This window comes from Aptenodytes forsteri, unplaced genomic scaffold (genome assembly GCF_000699145.1).
Source record: "Aptenodytes forsteri isolate BGI_AS27 unplaced genomic scaffold, ASM69914v1 Scaffold56, whole genome shotgun sequence".
NCBI classification, from domain to species: domain Eukaryota; kingdom Metazoa; phylum Chordata; class Aves; order Sphenisciformes; family Spheniscidae; genus Aptenodytes; species Aptenodytes forsteri.
This window is the reverse complement of record NW_008796213.1, coordinates 3971550-3987897: the sequence shown is the minus strand read 5'-3', so window position 1 is coordinate 3987897 and position 16348 is coordinate 3971550. Positions and strand designations below refer to the sequence as shown.

The 16348-nt window shown below is 41.6% G+C and overlaps 1 protein-coding gene and 1 long non-coding RNA gene across 2 annotated transcripts in view; one reads left to right on the top strand and one right to left on the bottom strand.

The window, feature by feature from the left end:
- Nucleotides 1-6: 6 nt before the first annotated feature.
- LOC103906443 lies at nucleotides 7-969 on the top strand. The gene is made up of 2 exons (XR_658005.1): nucleotides 7-103; nucleotides 850-969. It is a non-coding gene; the product is annotated as an uncharacterized LOC103906443 (long non-coding RNA).
- Nucleotides 970-8739: 7770 nt separating this feature from the next.
- The window catches only part of BRAF (B-Raf proto-oncogene, serine/threonine kinase), a 66318-nt gene continuing 58709 nt past the window's right edge, over nucleotides 8740-16348 (bottom strand). The window contains exon 18 of the mRNA XM_009288352.2: nucleotides 8740-9598. Coding sequence (XP_009286627.1) covers nucleotides 9576-9598 — 23 coding nt within the window. The 3' untranslated portion in view covers nucleotides 8740-9575. The remainder of the gene's footprint in view (nucleotides 9599-16348) is intronic.

Genomic DNA, 16348 nt, shown 5'->3' with positions numbered 1-16348 from the left:
CCCCCTCCCCCGCCCCTTCGGCCTGGACGGACGAGGAGCTCGGCATCCCTCCGGACGACGCGGAATAGGCGCCTCCGGCCGCGGCGATCCCGGCAGCACACCGGTACGCCTCCTGCCGCCCTTCCTCGCACAGGCCCGGCGGCCCTGGCACGGCTGGGCAGCGCCTGGGCTGGGCTTTGCTCTAAACAGCACTAAACCCGGTCACCAGAGCACGCAGAGTCTGGACTGTGCTTTGTAACTTTGCTTCAGAGCTCCCGGCTGCAATACAGGGCCAGGGCATCGTGCCTGGCTCTGCCTACTGGCCATCTTCTCTTGGTGCTGGTAGAAGTGCCCTACTTTCCGCAATTATCTGTGCGCTTCCAGAGGTAAACGTGCCAAAGCCCTGTTGTGCAGAACGCAGGTATTTGTTTGCACTGTTTATTGCCTTCGCACACTCTTTTCCTGGGTACCTGAATGCTCGAGTCCCGGTAGTCTAGTTTTGGCAATAGAAGCCTGCAGTGTAACAACTTATTTTTTAAGGAGTTGTAGCTTAACTGCTACCGGTTCAAAATTACTTTCCTTATGCTGTTCTGTGGACCCAGCATTACCTAACCTTGAGGACATGCTCGCTCTCTTTCTAGAGGGAGACCTGTGCAGTTGTCCCCTTAAAAGTTTGAGGCTCTTGCTTGTTTCTGATTCTTTAATTACCCTGTCTCTTAAGCTGCTGTGTCACATTGTGGCTCTAAACCTAACAGCTTCAAGTACTGCTGAAGGCAGCACAGGCACTATCGCCGAGGTCCTTCCCCTGCTCTCGGTGGTGGGAAGAGGATGGGTGAAAAGGTTCTCAGGATTCTCTTCTGTTACTTGCAGGTCCCTGGAACTAAAGAGGTCCCTGGAACTAAAGAGGTCCCTGGAACTAAAGAGGTCCCTGGAACTAAAGCTTTGGCTCCTTGGTCATTATTTCAATAAAAGTTAGCTGTAAACAACCTCTAAGGTAAATTGTGCTTTGTATTTGAATGCCGTAGGACTTACGGAACGTGAACGTTACAGCTTCAGAGGTGGGGTACTTGAGTCCACATGAGCTTCTGTATTGTTTGCTCGACATATAATGTGCTGCCCCCAAGAAATAAGGTGATGTATCCACGTTCAGAGAGCGATTTAAAACCTCCATGAAGTTAACTTAAAGACATTTTACTAAAATCTTGTCACCAAATAACAGTTGGAATAACAGTTGCCGTAGAAGCAGGGCAGTTACCCTGAAGAGAGCCCAGACCGGCTGGTGCCAAGCTTTCCCCAGGGCGAGGGGGAATCGCCCTTGGGTATTATCGAAGTCCAGACTCATCCTTGTGAAGCAAAACCCTCTGCAAAGGTAAAAATGCCTTAGGGCTAAGCACAGCAGACAAGGAGGCAGCAGCCCAGCGTAAGGAAGACGAAGGGAGGTCTCCAGGCATCCCTTGGTTTTTTGGTTTGTTTTTCCCCCCGCTCTCTTTTTCCTTCCAGAGTTACATTGTAAAGCAACAACCTCAAAGTAAATTTTTCACTCCCCTTAACCACCTTAGTTGCACCTCTGGCACTTCATGGAGAGGAGGAGTTGTGAATTACACGATAAACAATCATCTCCTTCAGACTCTTCCATGCAGTCAATCTTTATTATAGCAGTATTCTCATATTCACATCAAGTACATAGAACTTTTTGCCTTTTATATAATACAGAGTTCTTTAAATAACTTTACACAGAAATAGTTTTCTTCAATCTGAATTCAGCTATCAAATTTTAATACGTTTTAAGTCTCCATGCTCTCTAACCAAACTGGACAATATTTCCCATTGTACAAATTTACATGAGAAAAACTCCAAAGTACAAATGAAGGGACAACAGAAGTAAAGGGGGAAGGAACAAACAAGAAAAATAAGTTGTATTGGCAATTACAGGGGAAACTTGAGAAGGGAAGAAGGGGAGTTGCCATGACTTACGTAACAGGAAACCGAAAATAAACATTTTGTTATGAATTAAAAAATAAATACAAGTTTCAAAACAATTACTCCCTTGTAGATTTTAAAAAGCAGCTATGGAAATCTACTAACACAATTTGTTGTTTTTTTTTAAGTAACCAGACTGGACCCTTCTACTTTGCCGTCGTAAGCCCCTTGCAAACCTCTGGTGGTCAAAGAAAAAAAAAAATAGAGCTGAAAGGAATGTGTTAGCACAGAGTTTAAATTGGTGGGACATACATTTCATTGCACTAAGGAACAAACAAACATATGAAATCAAATCTGTATATAAATTTCCCTTTCCTCTCCTTACTAGATACTTTGCCTCTCATAAACAAGCCTCTGTATTATGAGGTAATGCCACTGTCTTGACTATATATAAAAAATAATCAAGTTTAAAGGGTATAGATCTGTACATCTATAAACTTTAAACAAGCCAGTCCTCTCTTACTCCCCGATAGGGTCCAACTACTGAGTGCTACACCTTCCATCGCTTTTTAATGAAACGTATGCATTGCGCCTCTCATGGAAACCCCCCAAGAGACCGGTGCGCCTTTCCTAATCTAGGAAAAGCGGCATGCGCTCAGGTAAGAAAGAGAGACAGTGCAAGTAATGCACAACAGATTACAAACACGTATACCTGCTCCTTCAAAACAAGGCAGAGTCACAGAAGGCAACAGTGGCCAGCCTGCATGTGTGTTCTGACAAGGGGAAAGGGATCCGATTGGGCAGCTGATGCCCCATTACTTTTTTGCAATCGCTTAAGAAAAATGTCCCCTGCCCAGCCCTGGGAGACCATCACTACACCTGACATGAGGTGAGGAGGGAAGTTACAACCGGAGGACGAAGGGCCAGGGGGAGCGTTGCACTCGCAGTCAGGATGACCACAGCGCAGGTGGGCTGGCTCGTGCATCCCGAATAGCGGTAGGCCCCGCTCTAGTGGAACGGGTCAGCACTGGATCCCAAAGGGATTTCACGGGTGGCAAGAAGTAGGGGGCAGGATTTTCCCCAATCCCAACAAATGAGATCGGAAGAAAAGCAACGTTCATTTGGGTTGCCAACACATGCAAGTTGGCCACTGTCAGGTTTCTGTCAGTTGAGGAGAAGTGTGGAGAGGGGGGAGGAAGGGGAGGCAGGTAGGACACAAGGCTCATGAAGGAATGATGTGCATTTTTTTTTGTTGATTTTTTTTGTGTTTTTTTTTTTCCTAAAGTTTCACAGCTTTGAATAAAAAAAGCACATTTATTGCACTTACATTTTATTTTAGACAGAGTTAATTTAAATTATGCCCTCGGAATCCCCCACCGTCCCAAAATAACCCAACACCCAAGTTTGGTCCCCTAGACCCAACATCCACGCCCAGATGGTGGGCTTCATTTCTTCTCCTAATGTTCCACTGAACTCCCAAACACACAGATTTTCCTTTCGACTAGGGTAAACACACAAATGCAACACAGAATGACATTTATCAAAACAAAACCCAACCATTTTCCAAACCCAAACAAAAAAGAGAACATAGTTATTTTTTGTGGTTTACTCGCTCAAAAGTAAATGTCACACAAGGCTTACTCTAAAGTACAGCTGCTGCAAACGCGACACACTAGACAAAATGGCCGGACAGGCCACTGTTGGCTCTTACGGAGGCTGGACGAGCTGAACTCACTGCTGCTGTGGATGCTATGAAGCAAATGCCTAGGTAGTTTAGAAGTTTCTAAACCCTCCCATCAGCTCCCTTCTCTTAGGGAAACAGTTTCTTTGTGATTTTGTTCAAAAGAAAAGGACAAAATGCCATCTTCTCACATGTACTTTTAGTGCAGAATTTGGGGTAGGTAGAAGGATCCCAGATAGTTCCTGGAACATTAGTAAAACGCTTTTACACTTTGCTTTCTAAAAGGAACAAAACCAAACTAAAATTGGTCTGATATTTCATATGAACTGTGCATTTAGACATAACTTTATAATTTACAATTACGCCCAAAGTCTTGCCCCAAAGAAGAAAAGGAAAAGATCTGAAAAAGCGCTAATACCAAAACCCATTATTTTGTCCTTTATGGACAAGTAGGTTAAATATGACACTGGTATGTAGGTACTGCCAGAAGTCTACGTAACCGGTTTGAAATTGGAACAAATCAAATTCAAACATACTGGCTGTCCCTCAGCTGACAAGACACCTACCATCTCCCACGGCTAACGTGCAATAACAGTATGCGATCACTGAAGAGTAACTGCAAGAGGCCCGAGGAAGAACTAAGGAAACCTGCGGATATTCCAGAAAACAAAATTAATTGCACTTTCTGGGCCAGGGAATTAATTGTATGGTCTGATATATGTGGACTTTGATTACGTGAGTACTAGCCACCAATTTATCCTCATCTAGCTCTCGTTTCTCATTTACCATCTCATTCCAAGATGCTATGACAGTGCAACTTTGGGCCTCTTTGGAGCTTTCGATTACCTTTCTTTAACAAGGTCTTTGTGTCTGGGGGGGGAAGGAGGAGGGCTTATTTATTTTTAAATTAAATGAACCTCATTTAACTTTCGATAGAGCAGATTTCAAGCAGCAGGTTTACTGTAACTGAATTAGGTATCCTTCAATTCCTAGCTTTGAAATGATCATAGGTATTTTGGGGAATGCTCTCTGCCCTCCTTGCTCCTTTACAGAAGTTTACCAACTCCAAATTACCTATCTATCTATAGTAACAGCTATATACAAAACTACTGCATCAGAAGTAAACCAAAGCCACTGCTCCAGTTACAAAGCACCTGGTTTACATTCTGTTGTACTTTTTAAGGTTGTGAAGGCACATGATCATTTGGCAAACTGCAAAGACTGTTTTGGGGGATCCCTACGTAAACCATTGAACAGGGGGTCTTGGTAGCTCTCTTTTCTAAAGACAAGAGAGATGCTAGTTTTCATCTGAATTCGCTCTTGGTGTACTCTACATTCTGCAGTTTTTAAAGTTTCCTCCTTCCACAGTTTCGTAGTTATTTACTGCTGTCATGGTGCTGACTTAGTAGCTTCTGTGTTAGCATCCTTGAAACTTAAATGCAAAGGAAAAGTTTTAACAACTTATCTTTGCTCTTCTGGTAATTTTATTTACTAGGTAAGAAGCAATGACGAAAGACATTTAAAATGCATGCCAAAACAAATACGAAGTGCAAACGCATATTAACAAGGCTGCAGTAAACAGAAAGTTCGTTTCATAAACTTCTATGTAAAATGCGTAACAGAAAACCAGAACACCCAGCACCTTCAAAGTGATGCTGTAACAGTCCACTCATGCAACTGCTTTTTAACTGAACTTAACTGTACCTAGAAGCTTCGCCTGTCGCGTTGTGCTACTGGTGATACTTTTTTCAACAGACAGAAGACACGTTGTCTACAGTACTATGAATAGTTTGTGCTACACATGCTGCACTCACAGTCAAGAAGGGAATGAAATCGATAGGCTGCAAAAGTGTGAAATGTCTACATGCTTCTTCCCTAAATTTAGACCCTCCAGCTATCAAAACTTCAACTTGTACTCGTTTGTGAGGTTTCTGGGGATCTGGCTTCCCCAAATGTTCTGTAAAATGCTGGATGCATTTACATCACCAGGCAAACACAGAAGCAAACCTATTTATGCGTGAGCTTCAGTGTATTTTCTCCCCTGATTTGGGCGTTTGTGGAAAGACGTGGTATTTATCAGCAGTCAGCATTTCACTCGTTTTATGTCATGAGGGCCAAATTCTGCCTCTGATGAGCACACACTAATCCAAGTGATGTTGAGAGGCCACGGTAAGATGGCAGTATTTGGCCTCAAACATTCTGCATCATCATCAGCTGCTAGAGCATTAAAGTACAAGAAAAGATGATTTTAGGTAAGCATAAAAAGCAGAAGTGGATTCATTTAATGACCTGCATGAGTTTAGCAAGAAAGAAATGACTGGGCTAATTGTATCTGGGGCCATGCAGGACTTAATTCACGCAGAAATTACTTTCAAAGTAACCAGGCCTCTATACTCATACCATTTGGTTTAAGCTCCACTACAACGTTCCAGTTCCAGCAAATACGCCGCGGGGAACAATCACGTACTGACAGGGAAGATGTAACAGATAACAGGCCTCTTCTAACTGTATGGAAAAGGAAAGGCAGAGGGGAAGGTATATGTGTGGTTAATAACGACATGAATACTGGTAGTTTTGCAAATAATTATTAGATACTAGACACTGTAGAGCTAAAAGCAGTATGACTGTCTAGATGTTTGTCTCAACACGTGCACACAAAGTACATACTAACATTTCCATACTATGGCATGTGCTTGTGGTTGGGACACCACAGAGAAGGTTAAGAAATTCGGTGTAACGGACATGAATGTACTGGTCATTTCAGTTCCTTCGTCCCACTGCTATACAGGGCACTTAGTTCTTGTCTACTCTTATCTCCCCATTCACTAAACACCTACAGGGCACATTTAAGACTGGTTCTGATGGCATGCGAGACATCCAGAAAAACTCCTGAAGGAAAAGATTAAAAAAAAAAATAATCCCAATTATTTACAAACCAAATTTCTTCCAAAGTTTTGTGTGAGTATTATGTGGGACCTCTTACAGACAAACACACATTGCTACAGCTATCTGGAGGGAAAAAAACAAATGTGAAAACCAGTAGAAATGCATCCTGAAAGGACTTCTCTAAACAGCAGCCAAACAACTTGCACATTCCTCAGGGAAAAAACAAAACAAAACAGAAAAACAAAACTACAAACAAACCAACCCCAATAAAAAAAACCCCAGAGATCACGTGTTACTCATAAAGTGCTTTGCATGGACAAGGATAGCAGTTTTCCTTGTGCTTTTCCTATGGGCTCAAGAAGCATTTTGTAGACTAATGGGTAATGAACCTTCACAAAAGTAAGTTCATTTTAAGCAAAGATGGAATGAAACTCCTAACAGTTATATTTTAGCAGACAATCTTCTGCCGGCACGACCTTGTGGAAGGAAACTAGGGCTTTTAACAAGCTCTGTGAAACAAATGACTGTTGAACCACCTGTACATACTTGCTCCGATAACAGTTTCTTTCGAGAGAACATTTAATTTCCAGTATGCCCGACATGTACAAATTAGGCCACAGCCCATACAGGGGCTGGAGCAATGCGTGGGGTGGAAGGAGAATGAGCAGCGATTACTTCACCCTTTGGGAGTCTGTGTCTGTAAATGCTCTCACCTGCCTGCTGACCCCAGTGGCCCCAGGCTCCTTCCACCTCTTGGGTATTGGCCTCAGATGATCACCAGGGAGCACTCCGATTTCACCCGTCTGCACACCACCGCTCGCTCCTTAGCTTCTCCACACTGGAAAGTGGCTATTGCTACTACTTAAATTCCTGCCAATCTCAATAAGGAAAAAAAACCTTACAGCATCTGAAGACCCACAGCAGACAAGAAAAAATTTGTGCTTTTTTTTTTTGTTTTGTTTTTAAAATGCATCCTGTACACAAAATCAATTCTATTCATGTACCAACATGAATCACTTCATTCTTGTAGTGACTATTAAGTCATTCACTATTGCTGTCTTGCTAATGTTTGTGGAATTAATATGAATACACAGTATTTCAGTTATAATTCCCACTTCAGGTTAGTCCGGTCCCTATAACCCCAGTAAATATTTACTGACAAACATAACAGACTACCAGCAACACCGCAGAACTCCAGGGTTTTAAAAGCACGTTCCACTACTGATGTGCGTTTCTCCCTTCGCCTGGGAGCAACCTTCTGCAGACAGAAACAGTCCAACTCTCCTAGGGAGGGAAGGACAGCATCCTCACCCAATACACCCACGTTTAGCACGGACACCACATTCACACACATTTAACTCCTTCATTTATTTGCCATGATTTTGTTTAACACCCCCCACCTCCCCCAAAAAGAACCTCCCCGCTAGAGGGGGGTCGGTTCTCCTGCCTCACCTGGAGCGGTACAGGGCAGATACGAATCAAAGTCTGAAAACTGTCTGAGCTTGAATTTCTTTCTAATGTGGTCTGACTTGCCTCTGTACAAATAATTTACATGTAATACCACACACCAGAGAACTCTGCAAACAGATCACATCACAAGATATTCTACTAGAGGTAAACGATGTGCAGAACTTTATGAGTTGTTTTTTCCCCTGACTGGGTAACTTGTCAAAAAGCTACCAACCGTTTGAAAACCAGGATTGGAGGACAGGAAAACAAAGCACTCTAAATGGAGATACCGCCACCTTCATCCTAGTTTGCAAAGTGTACAAAAGGGAAAGACAAACGGAAGGGAATAGATGACAGGGAAGAAAGCAATGAGAGGAGAAGTAGTCAGTGTGGATCCAGCAAGTACCGTTTTGCTTTGATCTAACAACTTGCCATTAGGACAAGATGCTCCACATTTATACACACACTTATCAGAGGATGTTTAGTTAACAGGATAAAAATCCTTTAAAAAAAGCTCTTGAAAGTACCAAAACATAATTTTCGGAATGTCTAATTCTAGGGGGGTTTGTATTTGTATTCAATTCAACCTGAGAACTTTTTTCCCCATTTATGAAAACATTACATATTGGTAAGGTACCTGGCATTAACCTGCACCCTCGTTTAAAATAAAACTTTTAAAGTAGGTACATACACCATTCACAGTCTGTATCAGGAATTCTACAGACTTCAGATGCCGTGGTAGCATCTTTGATAAATACGTTGTATCATATGATACAAAAGAAAAAAAATAAAAGAGAGGACAATCTCGCTACATTTTTTTTTTTTAAACTTCAGTTTGTTGCTGGACCAACAAAAGAAGGATCTACCTAATCCTTCTAAAAGATGTTGTCTATGCACACACCAAGAAAATGCTGGAAAAGGAAAAAGGTTAAGGTTGGTGGTTTTTGTTTGTTTTTTGAAGAAGTGATAAAGTAAATCTGAAAAAAGGTGCAGCAGCATCCCCTTTTGCTTCAGATTAACCTCTTCGCCTTTAGAGTAACATCTTCTCCAGCTCCCATCACCCCACATTTTTCATTTTGCTGGAATAAAACCCAATAATATAGACAGATTTAAGTGTTTGACATTGTAATACAGTGAAAAGGGGATACTGCATTGTCCATAAATCAGTGAGTACACCAGGAAAAAAAAAAAAGATCAGAACGGAGGATGATTCTTTTAAATTAGTACTCATCAGGTTTTCAGCCTCTGATGGTACGTTGTTAGAGGGAGAAAGCCGACCGGCAGACCATCCAAAGCAAGTCTCCTAAGTTGCAGCAGCAGTTCCATCCCCTCATGCCCGAGCACCACAGTCAAACCACGAGCGCCCTCTCCTCTCTCCTGGGAATGATGCCAACGGCACAGGCAGCCACTGCGGGTCTCCGAATGCACGCGGTGGTTTGTGTTGAAGGAGAAACACTGGCAGCAGAGGATTCTGGTTCCCAAAAAGGTACTTTTTCCCATTGTGTTGGACTGGCAGTTCCATTCTGCTCCACTTTTAAGCTTATGGATATCTTTTCTAAATTACTTTAGGTTTTGTGGAGCAGAACAGAGTTTTTGATGTTAAGAAACTGTAGGAACACAAGACTTAAATAACAGAGTGGGTGCTGCCATGGTGCTGTGGCTACTTGAACGCTGCAAATTCTCCTGTAGAGGGAGGACAAGAGCTTGGTTTAAAAAGGTGATTTCAGATACTAGGTGGTCAGAGATTTTCTCCAGACTAGTCAAACATTAGGTTGAATATAAAAGATGTTAAAAAATGCAAACTGTTAAAATTAAAGCACAAAAGAATACATAGTGAGAGAACATTGAATACAGACCCAGCATATTTTACCAAAGAAGATTTTCTTGAAAGCAAGCTGTACCCATTCTTCCCAAGACAGAGGTCTGAAAGTTCAAGCAAAGTCTAATTCATCATGCATTTGAAAATAAAATGTGTCAGTTTAATTTCACTTTAAACTCCTTATTGCACATATATCCTCCTGAAAAGCAACAATTGCAATAAATGCATCAGACTGCAAACTAATTTCTATTCTGGTGTAAAACTGGTTTAATAACAAAGAACAATTTGATACACCCGTTAACCTTTAAAGACTATATACAGTAAAGTGCCTGAATATTAAACTAGTATTGAAGAATGCTAGGGTCTGGTTTAGAGACCAACATAGCAACCTACTGTGAGAAAAATAAGAATGGTGAGATTGTCTACTCACTCCCAGACCAGAAACTAGGCCTTGCTCATTGGGAGCACAACAAATAAAGCAACCCCATGCTTCCTTCAGAATTGCTGAATAAACAGTAATTCTATGCAGTGCTTTCACATGCAATGATCTCCTGAAACTCTACACAGTTTATCTAGTGTCAGCACGCCATGAGATAGACTGATAGTCCCATTTCAGAGGTAATGAAACTATGGCACAGAGTAAAATCACTGCCCAAAGCCTTAAGAAGTTTGCCAGAGCTTTGAACAGAAGCCAAAACTAAGGTACTCGTCCTCTTCATCTTACACTTTAGCCAAAAAATTTCCCTGCCACCCACAAAAAAATTGTATTCTATAGGATTTTTAGGGAGGGGTGTCCAACTATGCTTAATCAAATGGACTCAGTAGCAAGAGAAAAAGAAATGTACATGTAACTTCCCTGTGTTGGGTTTCACATGAATTTTAGGTTAGTTTATGCCCCTTTCTTGACAGCACTCCTCCGAGCTCTCCTAATAATGAAGGAGTGATAAACAGACATGAGACTCTTTTTTCTGTTCAACAGGAGTGTGTTGAATGCCATTACATTCAAACAACCGCTCCCTATCTTGGTGTCCTTCCATCCTTTCAAGAGCAAGTGTTTTGTTGGCTTTGTTTTTCCTTAAGATTCTTGTTCTGAATATTGGAAACAAACCAGAAATATCCCTGCAGACAGAATTTTAGGCTGACAGCATTAATTCCATGGAAACTCTTGCACTATAAAGAAGAGAACCAAGAGCAGCGATCAGCAGTCTGCACAGGGAGGGGGAAGAAAAGGCATCTACAGGGCCTGGTAGGAACAGCTGATCTAAGGGAACATGAAGAAAGCAGGGAGAGGGGAGAGAGCTCTGTGCATCGTAGGAAATGAGAAGGGAGTACACCCAAGGTCTAAAGTAAGGGTGGCTGGCACAGGGGGCTGTGACAAACCTCAAGCTCTATGTGTCGTGACAGACTGTGGTGGTAGTTTTAAGTTCTAACAACAAAAGAATAAAAACTTTACGATGGATCTAATTGCCTATTTTACTAGTTCTACCAACAGATAAAACCCTTGCTCTAAAATACTCCAAATGTTTGATAATTTTTCTTGCTTCTCTCTGGCACATTTCACTGTTCTCCCAACTCTCTTCACAGCATCTTCTAGAAACACCTCAATTTTTGTACTTTTTTTTCTTTTAAGCGCAGAAGGACAAAAAAGTCATCAAGTATTGCCTGCGAGGCTAATTTTTAAGAATGACATTCATGCTTAGCTACGCTTTCAAAACATGCTCTACTTAATTTATTTTTCAGTCTGCTTTCCTAAACTGCTGATTAAAGATCAATTTATAAACAAGAGATTGCTCCCTCATTACTCATCTTGTCCTTCTGCCCATTTCTGGTAATAATTTAGCTTTTAATAGTCATACAGGGATTTCAGAAGATAAAAGATGAACCATTAATTGGGAAAGGGCAATGGAAAAACAGGATCAGAAGTCAAGAAGCATTTCAGATAGAATGGTAGCTATAAAAAGGTGGTTTTCAGACTTTTCTTCCATTTAAATAAAACCTTAGCAAAGACTTTTTTTTTTTTTTTTTACAAGCTAATCATAAATCTCCCCTTTCAAAATTCAGGTGCTAATCCAACCTCAAATCAACAGGAGACCAAAATAGGTAACACGTTCATCTAATAATGGGATTATGTTGATTGAGCATGTATAAAATGCAGTTAGCAGTAACAGCTTTCCCTAGATGAGGAATGTAGATGGCTATACCTATCCACGTACAGGAATCCTTCATCCTGCTAGGTGTCGACAGGACTTTCTGAGGAGTAGCTAAAAGGCTTTATGTCACCCTTTCTATTCTGAAGATGTGAAATATCTGTAGCTGGTTCTTTTATCTTCTGAAAGAAACCCCATCTGTAGAAGTGGTAGAGAGTACACAGGCAACCTCTTCCTGAGACTCAGATGCATACAGATAGATAAAGTAACCTGAACCGTGAATTCACCATTTTCTAGCAAGACAGGAAGGTCTTGCCCGAAAGCAATGAATGGATGAAATGAAGACAGATTTAGGAATTTGCCCTGATATGCCCTGTCCTGCAGGAACAGGATCATCCCCATTCTGCCCCGCTAAGTCTTTGGATGCCATTCTGTAATGGCCAATGCTAATCTAAACTGGGACTACTGTAGTCCCACTCTCCCTCCTGACCTGAGCTGTAGAGCAATGACCTGCCCGTTGGGCCACGCTGGCCCTGAGGTGAGATGGCTCAAGGAGCTCACCTAGCAAATGCTAGCTCGGGCTGGTGGGCAAGGAGAGTTTTCTAACCAGTTTTTGAAGAGCTGCTCTGTGTGTGTGCGTGTGGGGGGGACGTAACCCGCTCAACTGCGTGGAACGGACTCATGGAATCGGAGAGTATCGGCCAGTGCAAAAGGGCAAGGAGCTGGGCCCTGGCTGCTCCAAATGAGATTAGCTTACCACAAAGCTATGAAACCACACACTTAGCCATTTGGGATGTGAAAAAAACAACAGACATTTTTATTCATTGTGAGCCAGACATCTGATGTGCTTTTTATCAAGCAGGACTTCAGATGCTTGCTTTGACTGGTGTGCTGGTTTTGGCTGGGATAGAGTTAATTTTCTTCACAGTAGCTAGTGTGGGGCTATGTTTTGGATTTGTGTTGGAAACTGTTGATAACACAGGGATGTTTTAGTTACTGCTGAGCAGCGCTGACACAGAGTCAAGGCCTCTTCTGCTCCTCACACCACCCCACCAGCGAGTAGGCTGGGGATGCACAAGAAGTTGGGAGGGGACACAGCCGGGACAGCTGACCCCAACTGACCAAAGGGATATTCCATACCATACGATGTCATGCTCAGCATATAGAGCTGGGGGAAGAAGGAGGAAGGGGGGGACATTCGGAGTGGTGGTGTTTGTCTTCCCAAGTAACGGTTACGCGTGATGGAGCCCTGCTTTCCTGGAGATGGCTGAACACCTGCCTGCCGATGGGAAGGAGTGAATGAATTCCTTGTTTTGCTTTGCTTGTGTGCGCGGCTTTTGCTTTACTTATTAAACTGCCTTTATCTCAACCCACGAGTTTTCTCACTTTTACCCTTCCAATTCTCTCCCCCTTCCCACTGGGGGGGGGAGTGAGCGAGTGGCTGTGTGGGGCTTAGTTGCCGACTGGGGTTAAACCACGACAATTGGTAACAAAGAAATTCCCTTCCAAAGGATGGATAGCATTTGAAAATCTACACTTCTTACAGAGCCCTTTCAAGCTAGTTGCTACAGTCTTTTCACACTCATCACATGTAAAGCACGTGGAAACTATTTTAAATGCACACTTTCAAAAATCTGTACTAAAAAAGATGATCAAGTTCTTTCATTTTGTGTCCAAACAATATAAAATAAGGGCATGTTCTGAGCAAACCTGCTGCCCCTTATTCCTGGAAGGATTTAAGATGCAGTTACCAATCTCTACTCTCACAGATTTGTAAGTAATTTATAAGTAATCTGGATTCCTGAGGTCACAAGACATCTTAACTGTACTCCTTATCCTGGGGTAGATGCCATGTTTCTCAGAAGAATCGTAAGGAGAAGAATGGTTCCATTCCAGGCTCATGCCAGCTTTGTCTACTGAAGTAGAGAGCAACTGACTTATCAAAGGGAAACACCAAATTCCAACACCTTGCCTGGATTACATTCACAGACACAGAAAAAAGTATGACAAAGAGCCAGTTTTCTGTTGGATCTTGCACTGATCTTCTAGTATGGATACCATCCACTGGCTAAATAAAAATTTGGAACATACCCTCATGTGGATAATCAGTATCCTCAGAATATACAGCAGTGTTTATGAGGATCTGGTCCTTCTACAAGGTACCAAGACAGATTTTGTTTTTATACTGAGATGCAGGGAAGTAAAGAAAAAAGGAACCTCACATAGTATAAACTACCCCTCCAGAAAAGCCTGGGATCCTACAGACTTGTTTTCAGGACTGATAGGTATCTGTTTCTAAACGATATAGCTGAGTTGCATCTTTGAGAACACTGACCCAAATCCACAGGTGTATTTAGGCATCTTCATCCTACATATGCTCCCAAATCTCATTGAAGCAGCAATTACAAACTACAGAAGTTAAACCCCTAAATGCCTTTATGTCAGATAAAGTTAATGATGCACAAAAAACAGCCTCCTTTTAGGCTTCATAAAATGTTTAGCGAGAAGCTAAGATCATGTTATGGCCACGGATCCCAAACCGTGCTCGACGTGTAAGAACAGGTGACACAGGAAGAATTCTAATGCACTGACCATACAGCAGGAAATGGGGCCAAAGGTGCCTGAGGGTGGCAGCATTTCCCCCCCCCCCCCGTAACTGTAGTTCCTGTAGCACAGAAGAACAATCTTCACAACAAGAAGGATAACACTACTCCAAGGAATAACTTGTTTGAACTGATCTGGCAGACCTGAGAAAGAGTAAGCCTGGGCAGGGCAGTGATGATGGTTCTGCACTCTCCGTAACTCCCTGTGTGGTTAAGCCTTTTCTGCCCGGGATGGCGCATTTCTAGATTCTGCAGGAGACCCAGCAGCATCCTCTTGCTCTTACTTAGATGGGCATTGTAGCCTGTACTGAATATCATACCCCAAAGCTTAAGAAACATTCCTCCTCACTGTCTAGAATAAAAAAAAACAAAAAATGAGTAAGAGGGGAAAAAACACACTTAAATCCTGTTTTCATTTTAAGATAAGCCTGCCAAAATAAGGTGAAGCTACCAGAAAGATGGGAAACAGATTTTCTAAAACAATAACAACTTTCGTCCTCCACAACTATTTCCATAGAGATAGATTTCAACAGCTGAATTTTTTTGACTAACAAAATGAGAAGAGAAAAGTTAGTTCCCAAACTGTTCCAACAGCAGAAGCCAAAAAGACCATTAGAATCCAGGCAATTAGAAATTGCCTACATCTCTTCAAGCTCTCTAAGTCTGCCTCCTGTTTTAAAAGGCTCAGTTGCCAGACAGCAGAAAAGAAAACCTTTTTTGAATTCCTGATCTATTTCAAAAACCTATTGCTAGCAACATGCAAACTTTTCTATAAGTATGCAAATCAGAAGCCATTAAGAACACTCCTGGCCCTTGAAGTCCTAACAAGAGCAGCAATAGCTTGTTTCTGATGCAGACGAATCTGTGAAAATTAATAGCTTCGCCATTTAAAACAAACAAAACCACATAACTAGTTTCAAAATATGCAAGAATACAGCCAATAACATTATTGTGTTCATATCTGACATTAAAGACTGATATAACCTGAACCACTACTCTGATTCACCTGTTCCAGAGGAATGCTCCAGAGAAAAATACAATCTTTAAAGTGAGCTGACAGGATCTTGGTAAGGTGTCTAGCTTTCTCAGTTAGATATCTAGTCTAACTGATTCACTTCTAGTCAAACTATCAGCTTTTATATGGAAGTGAAAAAAACAATTTGTCACTGAACAGAAGCATGTTCAATGGTATTCTTAACAATATTAAAATAATTAAAACATTTCATCTTAACAGAACTCATGGTATAACACTGATTTCCATGAAAACAACTGCTTTTTCAAATCCTCTTTTCCTATTATGGGTATTAGCAGCCTTTTCCTCTTAAAGTATTTGGTTATGCTCGAGATTTAAAATGTTTTTTTAATTTTGAAATCCGTGCTAATTGAAGGATACAGGCCCCAATACCAGTAATATTCTTGCAGTTCAGCAAAAGCAGATTCAGAATTTCTTCTATGTTGCATTGTAATAGAACATTTTGAGATGGTCTAAACTATAGCAGGTGAGAGTATTTAGGCAAAAATAAAAGGTAAAAAAAAAACCCCACACCACCACTCCTCTGCAGGAAGAGATGTTCTCTAAACAGCACTATTTTAAACTTCAACTTTCAAAATACGACTCACACATCACTAAGGTCTTTCACTGGATTCTGTGTTGTATCTGCTCACTTCTGCTGACCACAAGATGTTTTGACTGTGCTCAGCCTTAAAGCTAAGTTTATTTTTCCAATTGTTTCCCACATATGAGTAGCATTACTAACTGAGGAATCTAAAGCCTATTGCTAAAATATAATGACCTCAAGAAGTAAAAAAAAAAAAAAAAACCCAAAAAAAAAAAACCCCAAAAAAAAAACCAAAACACACACAA